The sequence below is a fragment of the Panthera pardus genome, unplaced genomic scaffold, assembly GCF_024362965.1.
Source record: "Panthera pardus isolate Hobbes unplaced genomic scaffold, ASM2436296v1 HiC_scaffold_16, whole genome shotgun sequence".
Taxonomy (NCBI): Eukaryota; Metazoa; Chordata; class Mammalia; order Carnivora; family Felidae; genus Panthera; species Panthera pardus.
This window is the reverse complement of record NW_026526721.1, coordinates 67,701,354-67,718,630: the sequence shown is the minus strand read 5'-3', so window position 1 is coordinate 67,718,630 and position 17,277 is coordinate 67,701,354. Positions and strand designations below refer to the sequence as shown.

Sequence of the window (17,277 nt, the reverse complement as noted above, 5' to 3'; positions counted from 1 at the left end):
ATATTTATATATATATATGTGTGTGTGTGTGTATATATATATATATATATCACATTATCTTTATCCATTCATTTGTTGGTGGACACTTAGGTTTTTCCATGTCTTGGTTTTGTAAATACTACTGCAATGAATATGGGGGTACAGATAATCTTTTTAAGATAGTTTTTTTATTATTACCTTAAGATAAATACCCAGAAGTGGAATTGCTGCATCATATGGTAGTTCTATTTCTAATTTTTTGAGGAACCTCCATACTGTTTTCCACAATGGCTGGACAAGTTTGCATTCCCACCAACAGTGCATGAGGGTTTCTTTTCTCCATATCCTCCCCAACACTTGTTATTTCTTGTCTTTTTGATACTAGCCATTCTATCAGGTGAGGTGATTTCTCCTTAGGTTTTGATTTGCATTTCCCTGATGATTAGTGATGTTTATCACCTTTTTATGTGCCTGCTGGCCATCTGTATGTCTTCCTTAGAAAAGTGTCTATTCAGATCCTCTGCCCATTTTTAAATCCAATTATTTGTCTTCTCCTATTAAGTTGCACAGTTCTTTATATATTAACCCCTTTGTATATTAACCCCTATCAGATACATTATTTACAAATATTTTCTCCCATCCCATAGGTTGCCTTTTCATTTTGTTTATGGTTCCCTTTGCCATGAAAAGCTTTTCAGTTTGAGGTAGTCCCACTTGTTTATTTTCTGCTTTTGCTATTTGTGCTTTGGTGTCAAATCCAAAGAAAATCACTGCCAAGACTGATATCTAGGAGCTTACTCCCTGTTTTCTTCTAGAAGTGTTATGGTTTCAGATCTTTAATGCATCTTGAGTGGATTTTTGTGTATGGTGTAAGACAGTAATCCTGTTTCATTCTTTTGCATGGGGCTGTCCAGTTTTCCTAGCACCATTTATTTTAGCATATGTGCTGCTGAAGCAAGCACCCAAACACTATTTATTGAAGAGATATCCTTTCCCATTGGCTCCTTTGTTGTAAATTAATTGACCACACAGATGGTCCCCAACTTACAATGGTTCAACTTACTATTTGTCAACTTCATGATAGTATGCAAATCATACTCATTCAGTAGAAACTATACTTTGAACTTTGATCTTTACCTGAGCTAGTAATATGTGGTGGCATATTCTCTTGTCATGTGGGACACTGGCAGTGAGCCATAGCTTCCAGCCAGCCAGGCATTGTGAGGGTCAAAAACCACTACACTTACAACCATTCTGTACCTGGAAAGTCATTCCGTTTTCACTTCCATTATAGTATTCAATAAATTACACGAGATGTTCAACACTTTTCTATAAAATAGGCTTGTGTCAGATGAGTTTATCCAACTCTAGGCTAATGTGTTCTGAGCATGTTTAAGGTGGGATAGGCTAAACTATGATGTTCAGTTGGTTAGGTGTGTTAAATGCATTTATGACTTATGACATTGTCAATTTACAGTGGGTTTATCAGGATGTAACCCCACTGTAGGTCAAAGAAGATATGTATATGTGTGGATTTATTTTTGGGCTCTCTAATCTGTCCCATTAATCTGTCTGTTTTTATGCCAATGCCATACTGTTTTTATTACTATAGCTTCATAACATAGTTTGAAATCAGGAAGTGTGATGTCCCCAGCTTTGTTCTCCTTTCCTTTTTTCTTTCTTTCTTTCTTTCATGTGCATGAGCGAGTGCAAGCAAGGGAGGGGCAGAGAGAGAGAGGGAGAGAGAGAATCCCAAGAAGGCTCCAAGCTGCCAGCACAGAGCCCAATGCAGGGCTTGAACCCATGAACTGTAAGATCATGACCTGAGCCAAGATCAAGAGTCAGATGCTCAACTGACTGAGCCACCCAGGCTCCTCTGTTCTCTCTCAAGATTTCTCTGGTTATTAAGGGCCTTGTGGGTCTGTACAAATTTAAGACTGTTTGTTCTATTTCTGTGAAAAATGCCTTTGGAATTTTGATAGGGATTGCATGGAACCTGTGGATTGCTTTAGGTAGTATGGACATTTTAACAATACTAATTCTTCCAACCCATAAGGATGGTATATTTTTTCCATTTGTCATCTTCAATTTCTTTCATCAATGTCTCATAGTTTTCAGAGTATAGGTCTTTCACCTTCTTGGTTAAATTTATTCCTAGGTGTTTTGTTCTTTTTGATAAAATTGTAGATGGGATTATTTTCTTAATTTCTCTTTCCGATAGTTATGTTTAAGATTAGCTATTTCTCATGTGACATCCATATTAGGAATATGCATTTCATAAAAAAGGTCAACTCACATGTTAATTTAGATGGCAGAGACTGTTGGGGAGAAGTCAGAGATGGTTCTCTTTTTTTCATGCTGGCCCAAAACACGTCCAGTAGGTGAGGCATAAAGATAACAACTTTAACTTTTTTCACAGACCGGACAAATCCTTTTTGGATAAAGTCTTCAATGGCATCAATGATGGCATCAGCAACCATACCTGGGTCTTGTTTGGCATTTCCTAGAAAAGCAAATAATAAAAACAGGAAGGGGTAAAGACCCAACTGGGGAGGCTGAGCAGTAAGTTGGGGATTCCAGTCCTCACAGAATGAATGCCCCCCCTGCCCAACTCTTTCATCATCTCAGGCTTTTCTAGCAATGCACGGTCAAACACTTTTGAGGTCCTAGATGCAACAGGGAGCTTCTATTCCAGGATGTCAGGAAGTCACTAGCCCAACAATGAACAAAGGACCCAGAAATCTAACTTTTGGTTTCTGATGTTCATATCTACTCTGTTGAGCTGACCCTACCTCACTGTGTTCTGTGTTACAAGGATAATTAACTATTCTCAGCTCATTAGTGTCCTCAAAAGGTCCATAAAAAGCAAAATATTCTAATATATGTAGAAATATCATACTCTTTCTTTTTTGCTCAGAGTCACCTGACTATATGCATGTATCTTTATTCTTCCAGATGTCTTTGGGGACCTGATTTAAACTAAGCTAATTTTGTAAGATACCTGGAGCTGTAAACTATCTGTTATAATCTATAATTCTTTGCACACAAGTTATCCATGAGCCTCTAGGAAATATTTTCTAGAACACTCAGGAGATTTTAGCTGACTTTCTAGGTTTGAGGTGCCACCTAAGCAAGTCTTTTTCTTTGTACAGCACGTTCCATATCTTGTTTCGCAAGCCTAATGCCCAGGTAAGATCATGAAAAGTCCCTTGAAAAGTCCCATGAAAAGCCATGGAAGCAGTCGCATACAAATAAATGGCAACTGGAAAATCACAATGGGGAGCAGTGTAAAAATCCCTTGACCAACCTGGTGTGGTAGACTAACAGCCCACTTGGATGTTCCCTGTTGACGGTGTCCACCTCTAATGCAGAAATGAGAGTAGACCACTCTGGCCTGGCTACATAGACACTTGTGGGAATGTAGACAAACCCTGTACAAAACTAAACAAATGGGTTTGTTCAGGTTTTTTTTTTTTTTATTAGATGATCAGGAAAAGAGATCAATTCTCCTTTGCAAAGCTATGGTTATCCCGTGATTTTTGGAAGATTTTAAATGGGAGTGTTCAGACACATTCATTCACTGTCAACAAACATTTACTATGTCCCATCATGGGCTAGCTCTCAGCTAGGCACTTAGAACACAGAGGATGTGATATATGGGCATAAATAGGTATTCAACAGGTGAAGTAAGAGAAGCTGAGGGAAAGGCTATGCCTGATAGAACTGTAACAGGGGTTTGATATGCTTAGCCTGGTGTGTTCAGGGCAAAAGATCTGTTTTTGAGAAGGATAAATCTAGGGGTGGGTCTCCTCCACAGGAGCCCATATCTAGATAGGAGGCTATAATAAAAGTTTAGGCAAAATACCAGAGCTGAACAAAAAGAAGAGGCCAGAATGAAGAGTCAGGTACAGGGACTGAGAAGACAGTTGGGAAGTGAAGTCAGCAGGACCTAGTGACCAGCTGGGTTTATCTTTGACCCTGTGTTCCTTCTTTTTTGCCTCCCACCCACCAGTATGTGTGCATCATGAGTCGTGCTGTATTGCAGTAGTTTGTTTACATGTCTGTCTCTCACAGTAGGCTAGGTGCTCTTTATGGACTAGACCCTTTTCTGAGACATCTTTCTGTCTCCAGTGCCTAAACACAGTGCCTGGCACATGGCAGGCACTTGGTAAACATTTAATCAAATTAGTTAATAAGCTAATGAACATAGGAGTGATAAAGACTGTAGAGTCAAGGATTATAAGTAGAAAGTGATGCTTTTAACATGATCAGGGATACAAGAGGAAGGGCAGGTTCAGGGCAGAAGACAACAGAAGAAAGTTCATAGTCTACATTGAACTTGAGGTGCTTGCGAGTATCGCTGGACACCCACCCCTTCCCCCAGGCATGTGTCTGTAAGGAACCAGGGAGAGGGCTTCTTTTACTGCCAGAAGCTGTCTCAATCACAGTCCCAGTTCAACACATAAACACCACTAAAGGTCCTTAGTGCTTTAGTCTAAGGACCAAATCAGGTGGTGATAGAGACTGGTAAAGACAACAAGCAAGGAGAATCTGCTAACCTTGATTCATTTGTGCAGACCAGCAATGCAACCAGGTCAGTGGAAGAGACAACAGGTTTTCAGTAACCCAGAAATACTCAAACATGTGTATATTTATATAAAATGAAAACTGCCTCATTTCCTTGTTTTTTCTTGGGAAGGTCTATGCCACCCTTGAATTGTCTGATTTCTTGGCCCAAATAAAGTTTATGTAGAAATACAAGACCAGAGCTCAGAAGAAAAACCAATGGAGACAGAGACTGGTGAGTCATTAATGCGTGTTCATAAAAGATAGATACACAGATACATAGATAGAGATAGAGAGATAGAGAAACAGGCAGACAGACATGTTGGCTAATCTCCCAAGATTGGATAATACTACATGGGGAATGAAAACATAAAGGGACTATAAATTATACTTTCAGAAATAGGAAAGTAATAAAATAGGTGTAGCATTCCATGTGGGAACATTAAGAGGAATGGTAGAGAATTACAGAAATCAAAATAACAGAGGATTAGAAGAAGGCTCAGAAAATGACAAGGGTGGTTAAGTGTACTGAGCTAAGCTTTTGGAGGGCTTAGAATGCCAGTGGGCAACACTCAATTGCTGCACAATGGAATCACCAATCCAGGGCTCTTTGGGACCAATCAGCTATGTTCCACTTAAAGTCTGAGAATGTTTGCCTCCCGGACCAGCTCTCTTATGGAAAACTAAGCAGAAATTCCTAATCAATGCCCATGACTCAGATTCCTGGGAAAAGAGCTCAAAGAACATCACCTCACTAATGGTAAACCCAAAGCACCATCCTTATACATGAAGACCCACACAACTATTAAATAGTTTGAGGAAAACAAAAGAGGCAAGTAGGCTGAAAAGGGGAAATTTGGAGTTGAATTTATGACCCATTAGAACCAAAACCCATTAAGCTCTGGTGACTGAGAGGCTTCTGTGTGGACATGTCCTAAGGCCAACCCACGCAGCCAACTGTCCAAGAGGTGTAAGAAGAAGGCAGGAATATTCATCTGAGAGTCAGCAACTGCGAGGTGCAAGCGGATGCTCTGATGGAGCAGGGATGGAGAAGGGATGGAGCAAGAGGTTAAAGACTAAATAATGTAGGGGACAGAAAAGAGAGAGACTGAGGAATCAGACGGAATGGGTGGTTTCTTTCTTTTCTCTCCCTTCCTGTCTCTTCCCTACCAATTAGAGAGAGCAAATGTCACTCTAATTAATATTCAACACTGTCTTCAGTTTTCTTGATGTTTTCCTCTTACTTAAACCACCCACAGTCTTTGCTTACTCCCTCAGGGGGCTGCGTTGGAGTGAAGACCCTTACTCAGTCTCATCATTAACTATATTAACAGCACCAGATCCAAGGAAAGGTGGACGCCTTAATAGCCAGAGGTTACAAACCTGTCCCAATGGCTGGGAGGCAAATGGACGAGTAATTCCGTTTTTCACACTCTTGCAAAACATAGGAGATTGATCTCTTGACATCGTTTCCACCAATAACGTGAACAATATTTTTGCACCTCAATAATCCACCTTCGGTAATTATATAATCACTGTTGCCCTTTTGAACTGGGAAGCATAAAACAGAGAGGTACAAAATTAGATACTGAACCTACATTTTTTGTCTCTTTTTTTCATTTCATTTTATTTTGTTTTTTTAATTTACATCCAAGTTAGTTAGCATATAGTGCAACAATGATTTCAGGACTAGATTCCTTAATGCCCCTTACCCATTTAGCCCATCCCCCCTCCCACAACCTCTCCAGTAACCCTCTGTTTGTTTTCCATATTTAAGAGTCTCTTATGTTTTGTCCCCCTCCCTGTTTTTATATTATTTTTGCTTCCTTTCCCTTGTGTTCATCTTTTCTATGTCTTAAAGTCCTTGTATGAGTGAAGACGTATGATATTTGTCTTTCTCTGACTAATTTTGCTTAGCATAATACCCTCTGGTTCCATCCACGTAGTTGCAAATGGCAAGATTTCATTCTTTTTGATTGCCAAGTAATACTCCATTGTATATATATGTACCACATCTTCTTTATTGAACCTACTCTTTGATTGTTTAGGAAGCAAAATGTTTGGTTTGGCACATAAAGCATTCTATGTGAATAAGAGACTCCTAAAATATGGTCTTTGATGAATCTTTTTTCTCTTTTTAACTGTGAGATTGCTTTTCACTTCTAATTGTCTATGCTTAGAAGTCTTTGGTCAAATGTATGATTTTAAGATTAATACGTTTTCTCCCCAATCCCAAGACTTTCCCCAGCCTCTCCAAAGCCTTCCATATTCAGCCTCCCACTTACAATTTTGAAGCAAAAAATAGTATTGTGCCTTACCTTGGCGAGAACATTCCATTTCCACATTTTGTCCAGCACATTCTAAAATTGCTTTGGACACCCCTACAGGAGAAAAAGCAAAGTTACAAACATGAATTTTAAAAAATGAAAATAATACATTTGAATCAGAATGATTGCCTCATTAACTAAAAGCTTTCCCGATCATCAAAGGAATCCTATCACCTGGTATTTCTGATAAGAAAGAAGAAAAATTTATAAACTACTAATTAGCAGAAACCGTGTCAAAATAATTTTAAAGTTATTAATTAACATTAATAAGCCAAAGTTGTAGAAGCCAGTTTGTAGCAATTGTAGCAATTGTAGAATAGTTGACTATTACCCTAGTCAAAATCTGACAAGTCAAGTACCTGCTTTGAGATTAAATGTCTTTGATGTTGAGTTTACAATCATATCTGCCTCTTCTTTGGTGATATCTCCAAAGGCCACTTGGAAGATGATGGGACCAATCATCATTTCATGCATTCCTACATCTGGGCTAAACCCAGTCCCATAGAAAACTGAGAAGAAAAATGGAGTCCATCACCAAGTTGGCAACAGTAAGAACAACTTAGATCACACACTCCTCACACGTGCTCCTCTCATACTTCTTCCCCCTCTCTGTGACTTCCGGCCCTTAACCAGCCCTGACTCTAAGCCCCAGTGATGGTCCATTTCTGAAAAAGGATTATAACATATAATACATATTGGGGCACCTGAGTGGTTCAGTCAGTTAAGCATCTGGCTCTTGATTTTGGCTCAGGTCATGATCTCATGGTTGGTGAGTTCAAGGCCCGCATCGCACTCTGCTCTGTGCACAGCCTGCTTGGGATTCTCTCTCTCTCCCTCACTCTCTGCCCCTCTTCTGCTCACACTGTCTCTGTCTCTATCAAAACAAAGAAATAAACTTTAAATATATATACGTATAATAAATACATAAAATATATATTTATATATAAATATATATAAATAATATCTATTATATAAATATAATAGATATAACATAATACGTATCAAACATGACTTCTGCTGCTGGCCAGGGTGAAGTCAGGCCCCCTAGCATCTATTTCACTCATGATTTACAATTGAAAATGCAGGATAAATACAAAAAAGCCACTAACTGAGAACTGAAAAGTAAACAGCAGGCAGACTGGGGGAGGAAGTCAGTACTTGAAGAAGCCACCTGGAAGGGGAGGGGGAGTTTCTCATTTTATTTTGTTTTGAAATATTTCCTCTTTTCTCTCCCAGCACTGGCCCAAGGTGGCCCAGTTGCAGAACTACGCTATAAGAATTCCTGTCTTTGTGGCCAGAGGATTAGGAGAAAGGGTCCCTATGAGCTAAAGAGTATGAGAAGTAATCATCATCGTTGTCCATAATTTTTCTTTTTTAATTCAGGCCCTGACTCAAGGTGGGCCCAGTCACAGAACTCCACAGTGGTACCACAGGGAGCATTCTGTATTTCTGTCCAGAAGAATCCAGAGAAAGGGCCCTTATGGTCTGAAAAGTGTGTATGTATGGGCAATACCTGAGGCCCTCTCTCTCTCTCTCTCTCTCTCTCTCTCTCTCTCTCTCTCCCCCCCCCCCTTCTCTCTCTCCCTCTCTCTCTCTCTCCACTCTGCCTACAAGGGCAATCTTACCATGCAAAATTATGAGGCAACCCAACAGGCAGCTTACACTCCCAGAGACGCTGTCTTTCTGGCCAGAGGATCTAGAAAATGGGCTCCCTTGAGCCAGAGAGTGCAGGAGTCCCAGACACATGAGAGCTGGAGAAGGAAGCCCCTATTTTGTGTGTGAAGTGTGATAAATCCTGAACTCACACAGAGCTGCAAGTGTGGGAGCAGACCCAAGCAGCATAACAAAGACTTTGAGAACTAAATTAACATTGGAACTGCTACCCACACAGAAGGTGAGACAGAACCTTAGAGTGAACTGAACGGACTGTCTGCTAGAACAAACAAAATGATCACCATTTTCCAGAGGATTGTTTTTGTTTTTGTTTTGTTTTGCTTTTTGAGAGACAGAGAGAGACAGAACATGAGCAGAGGAGGGGCAGAGAGAGAGAGAGACACGTAGAATCTGAAGCAGGCTCCAGGCTCTGAGCTGTCAGCACAGAGCCTGACGCAGGGCTTGAACCCACAAGCTGTTGAGATCATGACCTGAGCCAAAGTAGGATGCTTAACCGACTGAGCTAACCAGGTGCCCCAGAGGATTTTAACAGGACCCAAGTTTCACAGCATAACACTTAAAATGCCCAGTCTATAATCCAAAATTGTTTGTCATCCAAAGAACCAAGCAAATGTGATGAGTTCTCAAGGATAAAGACAATCAATTTCAGATGCTAATCTCAAGATGATCCAGATGTTGGAATTATCAGACCAAGACTTTAAAGCATCTGCTATAACTATGCTCCCTGAGGTCAAAGTAAACATAGTTGAATTCATGGAAATGATTTGGCATGAATGGAAAAAATAGGGGCCCTGCAGAGAAATATAAACTATTTTTAAAAAGAACCAAATGGACATTTTAGAGCTTAAAAATACAGTATCTGAAGTAAAAAAATTCACTGGATGGCTAGTGGACAGAGCAAAGAGTCCATGAACTTGGAAGTGGATCAAAAGAAATTATCCAATGTGAAGAACAGAGAGAGAAAAGAGATTTTAAAAAAAGAAAAAAAAGAGATCCTGGGGCCCTGTGGAATGCTATCAAAACACTTCACATTCTTGTTATCGGGGCACTGGAGAGAGATCAGTGTGGTAAAATAATTGAAGAAGAGACTGAAAAATTCCCAAATTTGATGGGAAACATACACATTCAGAATCAAGAAGCCTCAGCAAACTCCAAACAGGATAAACTCGAATATAGCAACAGCAAATTTGACAGAGGAGAAGCATTTGGTTGGTACTGTCTCTTTAAATCTATCTGTTTGAGAAAACATGCCACATCATCCTTAGAAAATGGTAGCCTTATTACTACTTAAAAATCCATTGTACAGGTTATATAATTTAGCCTACCTACTCTTTCACTTTAGGTCACATAAACACAGCCAGTGTCTTACATGCTCAGGTGTATGGGATATAATTTAATATCTTCTTTATCAGTAATTGATTCTTTCATAAAAAAACATCACTACCATCTTTCACTGAATAGTTACTTAGCAACTAGAAATAATTTCTCATTTAAAAGCTTTACTGAACCTTGTTTATCTTCAGCCTTGGGAATTTTGTCACTGACGAAATTTCCATTAGTCCTTCTGGCGAATTCATCTGAAAATGCCTGGAAATACAAAGACAGTTTTGACCACTACAATCCTCAGTAGATGAATAAATTTGATTCATCAGGGCTTTTGATCTTGAATGCACACATACTCAGGAGAGAACAACTCTCAAAGTGTTATTTTCATAATAGATTTTTAAAACTATGAAAATAATACATATAACTCTGTTTCTACAAATGCATTCTAGGAAAACTATTAAATATGTGAACAAAGATATAAATTATATATAAAGCATATTCATTACATGCTATTTATAACAGAGAAAATATAAAACAGTTTACAATCCAACAGGAAAATGGTTAAATAAATTTTAGTATATCCATGTGTTAGAATATTTAGTAGCCATTTCAAATCTCATTTTCAGGGGAGTCTAGGTGGCTCAGTCGGTTAAGCGTCTGACTATTGATTTCAGCTCAGGTCATGATCTCACAGTTCAGTTCATGAGTTTGAGCCCTACATTGGGCTCTGTGCTGACAGTACAGGGCCTGCTTGGGATTCTCTTTCTCCCTCTCTCCCTCTGCCCCTCCCCTACTTGCACTCACTCACTCTCTCTCTCTCTCTCTATAATTAAAAAAAAAAAAAAAAGTACACATGTATAAAAGAAGGCCAGGATGAAATTCAACTAAAAGAATGAATACATTTTGTATGGTTCAAGTTTTCTACAATGAATATGTGTTGTTTTCATAATCAGTGAGAGCAGGTATCTTGCCAGTTGTTAAAAAAACCCGCAGTATTATGAGAAAGATAATCACATGGACAGAAACACTTTATTTTTTAACTTCTTGTTTGTACCAGGAGAGGAACCATTAGGGGAGTAGTCCTCTCTGGGATAAGAGGCTGGTGTATGTATTCTAGAGTTAGTGAGCCTGTGAATTCCATTTCTTTTCCTGTTAGTGACACCATCAAATCATCACTTTATTTCTCCTTTTAAACAAGCAGGAGAGATTTTTTTTGGGGGGGGAAAAAAATGAGTAACTTTTTTGCTAAAAGACTGATACAGTAGCTGGAGGGGGCCAGGGAAGACTATAGAGCCAGGGTCTCAGGCTCATGGGCCTCTAGGGAAGCTCCATGTGTAAAGGTGAACAGCCGGTTGAAAGACTTTCCACAACCGAAGGGGGTTCTGGTATTTCTAGTCCCAACTCTCCTACCCACATGGGGATGTGCTGAGTTCATTCTAACCCCACCTTTTAGTTGTATCTCATCCTGACATTCTCCTCATGTTATTTACAAGACCACAACTGTTTTTTCTCCTATTTAGAGGACTACAACTTTTATATTATGTATTAAGATTTCCATGTTCATATGGAAGGGAATCCTATAGATTAAAAGAGGATTAAGGGATGTCAGCTCCACTGCAATATAGGGGCCTTATTTGGATTCTGATTAAAACAAACAAGCTATAAAAACAAAATAAGGCCTTTATGAGACAATTGGAAATCTGAACATCATTTGGTAATTGCTAAAATAATGAAATGATTTTCAATTTATTTTATGTGTGAAATAGCACTGTGGCCATGTTACCTTTCAAAAAGAATCCTATTGTTTAAAATAAAATAAACACTGAATTGTTTATGGATAAAGTTATGTCTAGGATTTGCTCAAGAGACAAATACCATATGATTTCACTCATATGTGGAATTTAGGGGGAAAAAAAGATGAACACATGGGAAGAGGGGGCGGGAAGAGAGGGAAACAAACCACAAGAGACTCTTAAGGATAGTCAACAAACTGACGGTTGAGGGAGGGAGGTGGGGGGGGGGGGAAGGGCTAGATGGGTGATGGGTATACAAGGAGGGCATTTGTTGTGATGAGCGCTGGGTGCTGTATGTAAGTGATGAACCACTAAATTCAATTCCTGAAACCAATATTTCACTTTATGGTAACTAAAATTTAAATTAAAAAGATAAATAAATAAAAAGAAAAAAATAACATAGGAAGAGGGGAAATAAATAGAGATAGAAATGAAACATATTGGCCAGAGGTTGATAATTGTGATTGATGAGTAATGGGTACAGGGAATTCATTATACTATTTTGTCTACTTTCATTAATGCTTAAAAATTTCCTTAATAAGAAGTTAAATTTTTTTCCATATCCATAAATTTGCTTGAAATTTGCTGTGCTACAACTAGTCTACACTATTCCTTTACTTTCCCATGTATGGGAAATACATGGAAAAAACAACCTAATAGACCAAGAAGACATTTGAGAACATGAGGGCTCAGCTGCCAAAACAACCAGAAGTTAGTGAGATTGTACCTGAATATTTCCATGATCACTCGGGTGCAGCAGAAAGTAAACCTCTTGTAAAGTTGTCAGTTGAGTCTTGCTACTAAATTTTAACACTTCTGAAATGATTAATTCAGCAAAAATGGTTTTAGGAAACCCCAAATTTCCTGTTCCTATGGCTGGAAATGCAATTGATTTCAAGGATAAGCTCTCAGTGATTTCCAAACATTTTCTGATTATGTCTCCCATGATCTGAAAGGCACAAAGCACAACTTTATGCATCTTTCCTAGAATTGGGAGTCAGAACAAAAAGGACAAAAATTTAGCAACTTTGACCGTGATCTCTGTCTACTCCTCCGCTTTCAACAGAGGTGAAGGGCAGTCAAAAAAAGGAAAGAAGAGTATAGGAGCTGATGAGGAAAAGAAAAAGAGAACGTCAGAGGCCCTCCAAAAAGATCCAAACTTACTCAGCAATGAAGATAAGAAGCAGGGCAAAAACTGTTCTAATCCTTCATCCTCTTCCATTCTCCATGCCCTCGCCTTGCTATCCCCACTGAGGACGCGCCATTTTCCATACCTCTTAATGAGCCCCAATAATGACTGGGCGCTATAATCAATTTATATTATTAACCAGTCTTCAGAAGTCAGCTAGGGCTAAAACAAAACAAAACAAAACAAAACAAAACAAAACAAACAGCCCAAATGATAGAACCTGCTGAGAATGTGACAGAGAGGCAAGCTACATTACCCTGAGAGGAGGGTCCAGAGGGCTACCCAATTTCCTAGAGAACCTAACTCCTGGCCCACCTTGTATGAAGATGTGCTGTCATCTCTCCAGTTCGGAGCCACCACGTGAAGCACACGGCGGCAGTGCAGACTGTGTCCGCTGGTTTGGAGAACTGTGCCCATGCCAACAATTGCCATTTGTCCGACAATGTTCAATTCCTCCTGGAGCTTTGGCCCAGCTTTTGCCAGGAGGGCCTGAGAAAGGGGCCCTCTATTAAGCTCAAGATCCATGGGAATGGAGTTGACAAGAACATCAGCCTTAAAGAGAAAGCCAACAATTTGTCTCAGATGCTAACAAAAAGCATTCATCAAGGAGGACTATGTTTGAGCCACGTGCTTGGCACGATGAGGGGGAAACTAAGATGATTAATTTCAGAGGTTGAAATGCCATCCAAGGCAAAGGGTTACTAGAAGCTTATTTAATTAACACTCTAGAACAACAGAGAGCTGTCAAAAAGCAATATATAAATAGTATGGGGTCACTGAAGCAGCACAGAGGAAGTGACTTCTGGGGTCTAGAAAACGGGAATCCCTGCAGCAGGCAGAGGAAGACAGGACAGTCATCTGGGAGGGGGCCAGCATGAACATAAGCCCGGTACGTTTGAGCTGTGAGCAGATTGGTTGGACCTGATAGAGACTTTCTAAATCAGGCTAGATTAAGGCACCAAGAGAAGAGAGGAGAGGGAATGTGACCAAGCGATGTTCACAGCTGCCCCGCATGGGTCACTGAGGAGTAACGTGGCTCACCCTGGTTCAGCGCCATTGACAAGACTCCTGTCCTGTGCCCTCATCAAATATTCTAATTTTTCTGTATCTGCTCTCTGTAAATTTGACAGGAAATTAACCTTAGATTTGCCAAAATATGACAGGTATAAAGGCACTGAAAAAGTATAAATGTGTAAGTGGTGAGGATAAGTGTAAATGTAAGATCTTCCTGTGGGTTTTCACATTTACCGGAGACCTAGCGATCTGAATACACTTGTAGTCACCACGGTTAACTGGCCAATCGCTGTTAGTAAATGCCTCAATGAAGCAGCCCAGTTTTCTGAGGAAACCGGTTTTGAGGCCGGGAGGGCAGGCATGGGATTCTTTCCCTCGATCCTAATCTTCCTTTGGCAACAGGCTAACTGGAGTCACAGCACCTTGGTGGGTGTTCTGTAGGTAGGGACACTCACCGTAGCACTCTGCACATCCCCTTTCACCAGCAGGAGCCTCAGATTTCCCTGGGACAATGACATTTGTCCGTTTCCATGAACTGTTACCAAGCTGGGCTGGACTGCTACGGGTAAACTGGGCAGCGAAGCGGCAACAGACAGGGAGTCTTCAAATACAGTTTTCACTGTCTCTGCAAAGGCCTCCACAGCCTTCTCTGCTGTATCCACAAGGTAAATCTCTTTCAAGGTATTTCCATCCTGGTTAAGCTGGAAGTTTTTCTTGATAGCCAAAACAATAGTCTTCACACACCGGGCTAAGGGAAAGCCAAAGACTCCAGAGCTGATAGCAGGGATGGCTATGGACCGGTACTTGTATTTTGCAGCCAAATGGAGACTTTCTTCTATAGCTTTCTTTAACTGGAGCACACACTTCAGGGCCTCATCTCCCTTCCACTTGGGCCCCACGGCATGAATCACATGCCGGTATGGGAGCTTTCCTGCTTTGGAGATGACGGCACGGCCAGGGGGGATCTTGCCCATCTTCTTCGCTATCTGGTCACAGTCTGCTTGGAGCTCAGGGCCAGCTGCTTTAGAAAGAGCAGCCGCTAGGCCGCCAGAGAGCTTCAGGTCCTCATTTGCAGTGCTCACCACCACTTCCACAGGAAACTGTGTCAAGTCGCCCTGTTGCACAATCAGAGAGACTCCAGGGGCCAGCTCTGCCCGAGAAGAGCACTTCTGTCCGTCAGTGCCACCTCCCTCCTTCTTCCCTCCGTTCTCCTGTAGTTCAATGAAACATCCAAATAACCGTTTGACTTCACTTTTATAATACTGTGCTTTCTCCTGGAAGAACTGGCTGACTCCTGGCTTATCAATATGGATGCTTTCAACACAGATGGATTCCCAGGCTTGCTTGATGATGTGCATGCCGTCCAGGACTTTAGCCTTTGGGCCAATTAGTAAAATGCCTTTTTTTTTATTCTCAGCATTGAAAATTACTTGAACATTTGTCTTCTTTATCTTTTGCCAGAATGGCTTTTTTTCTGTCTTCAAATAATCAATGATTATGGAAGGCTCTATTTCAACCAATCTCTCTATTTTCGTGTGTTCTTCCACAAAGTCAAAAAGCAAGCTATAGGTTTCATTCACTTCTCTCACACAGCCTGCAATGATAACCTCAGCTTTGGTTCCTGAAGTTAACTCATCGATTATTACAGTCTTTGACGAGGAATTATGTTTCTTATGCAATCTGCGAGTGAGCCCTTTCCATTTCTTGCCATTAAGAATGTCCTTGTCCTCAATGTCTATGCGCTTAGAACTTAAGGCACTGACCATTTGCTTTTCAGCATCTAATAGGACTTCAGAGAAATAGCTGGTTAGAAGAACAGCTGTACCCTCTAGCTCATAAACAGCAAGAATTTTCTGTGCTATAAAAAGAGACTTAGAGAATTCTGTACAGTCTACTTTTTGCAAAAATTGAAAAATCTCGGGGGGAAGCTGGATGTTTTTTTGAGCCATGGTGTACATCTTTTTCTGTATTTCACACTTTGCTTTATACACATCTGTGCGGAGTCCTTTGAAGCTCATGTGTTGAGAAGCTTCATCATAAGACATCTCCATCTCTGGGCACTCAGTGCGGAGACGCTCCAGGATGCCACTGTGACACAAAAGAGAATACCTTCCTGGAGCAATGGCCACTTTTTCCTTTACACTTTGCTCTTCTTTTTTAATTTTTTGAATTGTACTTTCTATTAATTCCTTGATTTGTGGCTCAATATTCTGTACATCCTCTGATTTCCCCACTAAGGTTACAACCCCCATAAGTGTATCAAATTCAGTCAAAATCCTGTCGTCTTCTAAACTATTTTTAATGGTGTCCCACACTATGGGATCCACTTTCAATGGGGTGACTTTATATTTAGACCTGATGCTAGAGAATGCTGTGGAAACATCTTTCCGCCAAGTCCTGATCCTTAGTCTACCTAGACTGAATAATGTGGTTGCAGGTCTGATGGTAACTTCACCACTGAGTTCGGACCACATTAGTTCAGAGTGACAACGCCTCACTTCTTCATTTATCTCATCCATCAGATGGTGCTTTTTCTTCAAGAATCTCCATAAGGGAAGATCTAACGATTCTCTGAATGGTGCTGGAAGCTTAATCAGAGGTTTTTCCTTTCCGTACAAGGCCGTGCCCAAAGAGGCATAGTACGGAAACACAGAGAGCGGCATATTACTGAGGTCAAGTTTCTTGGTCGTGATGGTGTGTAACACTTAAAAGGAAAGAAACAAATAAAGTAATCCCAGAATAATGTATTTCAAGTGAAAAAAAAATCTTTTCTATTAGAGAAAAAAAAGCCTCGTGTTTGTAGAACTTTGATGTTATAACATGCTATTAAAAAGCATGTTATTATGCTCAAATATAAATAGATTTGTATTAATACTGCATAGGTATCCCTTGTTTAATGGAATACTTTCCAACCAAGATCACCCTATGGTGAAATTCTGCTAAGCAAATTCTATCTTCTTTTTATTTTATTTTATTTTTAAGTAATCTCTACACCCATCATAGGTCTCAAAATTATAGCCCTGAGATCAAGAGTCGCGTGCCCCACTGATTGAGCCAGCCAGGCACCCCACTATTTTCTGTTTTCTGGTAACACTGATATATCACCACCAGATTAACAAATAGATAAGAATTTGTTCACAAGTATGGGGGCAATGTTTGGTCCCAGTGTAAAGAATGTTCTGGTGCTGAAAGCAAAGCTCACGTAAGAATCATGCTATTTGCTGCTTCTTACACAGTCTCACAATTTTAGGCTTCATAGATGATTTAGATTCCATTAATACCTCTAAGAGGGGGAGCATAATAATAATTACCATAGCTTACCATGTGTCAGACACCATTTTAAGTGCTTTACATATATTTATTTATTTAATCCTCACAATAACCCTTTGAGATAGAGACACTATTATTA

At 40.0% G+C, this 17,277-nt stretch overlaps 1 protein-coding gene across 4 annotated transcripts in view; it reads right to left on the bottom strand.

The window, feature by feature from the left end:
* The window catches only part of PARP14 (poly(ADP-ribose) polymerase family member 14), a 44,365-nt gene that overhangs the window by 9,827 nt on the left and 17,261 nt on the right, over nucleotides 1-17,277 (bottom strand). For 3 of the 4 annotated variants that reach the window (XM_019448577.2, XM_019448581.2, XM_019448578.2), the window contains 8 exons: nucleotides 14,324-16,572; nucleotides 13,170-13,406; nucleotides 12,393-12,614; nucleotides 10,055-10,133; nucleotides 7,232-7,381; nucleotides 6,864-6,926; nucleotides 5,929-6,096; nucleotides 2,276-2,482 (listed from right to left, as the gene is read on the bottom strand). In XM_019448577.2, the coding sequence (XP_019304122.2) occupies nucleotides 2,276-2,482; nucleotides 5,929-6,096; nucleotides 6,864-6,926; nucleotides 7,232-7,381; nucleotides 10,055-10,133; nucleotides 12,393-12,614; nucleotides 13,170-13,406; nucleotides 14,324-16,572 (3,375 nt within the window). The remainder of the gene's footprint in view (nucleotides 1-2,275; nucleotides 2,483-5,928; nucleotides 6,097-6,863; nucleotides 6,927-7,231; nucleotides 7,382-10,054; nucleotides 10,134-12,392; nucleotides 12,615-13,169; nucleotides 13,407-14,323; nucleotides 16,573-17,277) is intronic. The other variant, XM_053903441.1, reaches the window with a different exon arrangement.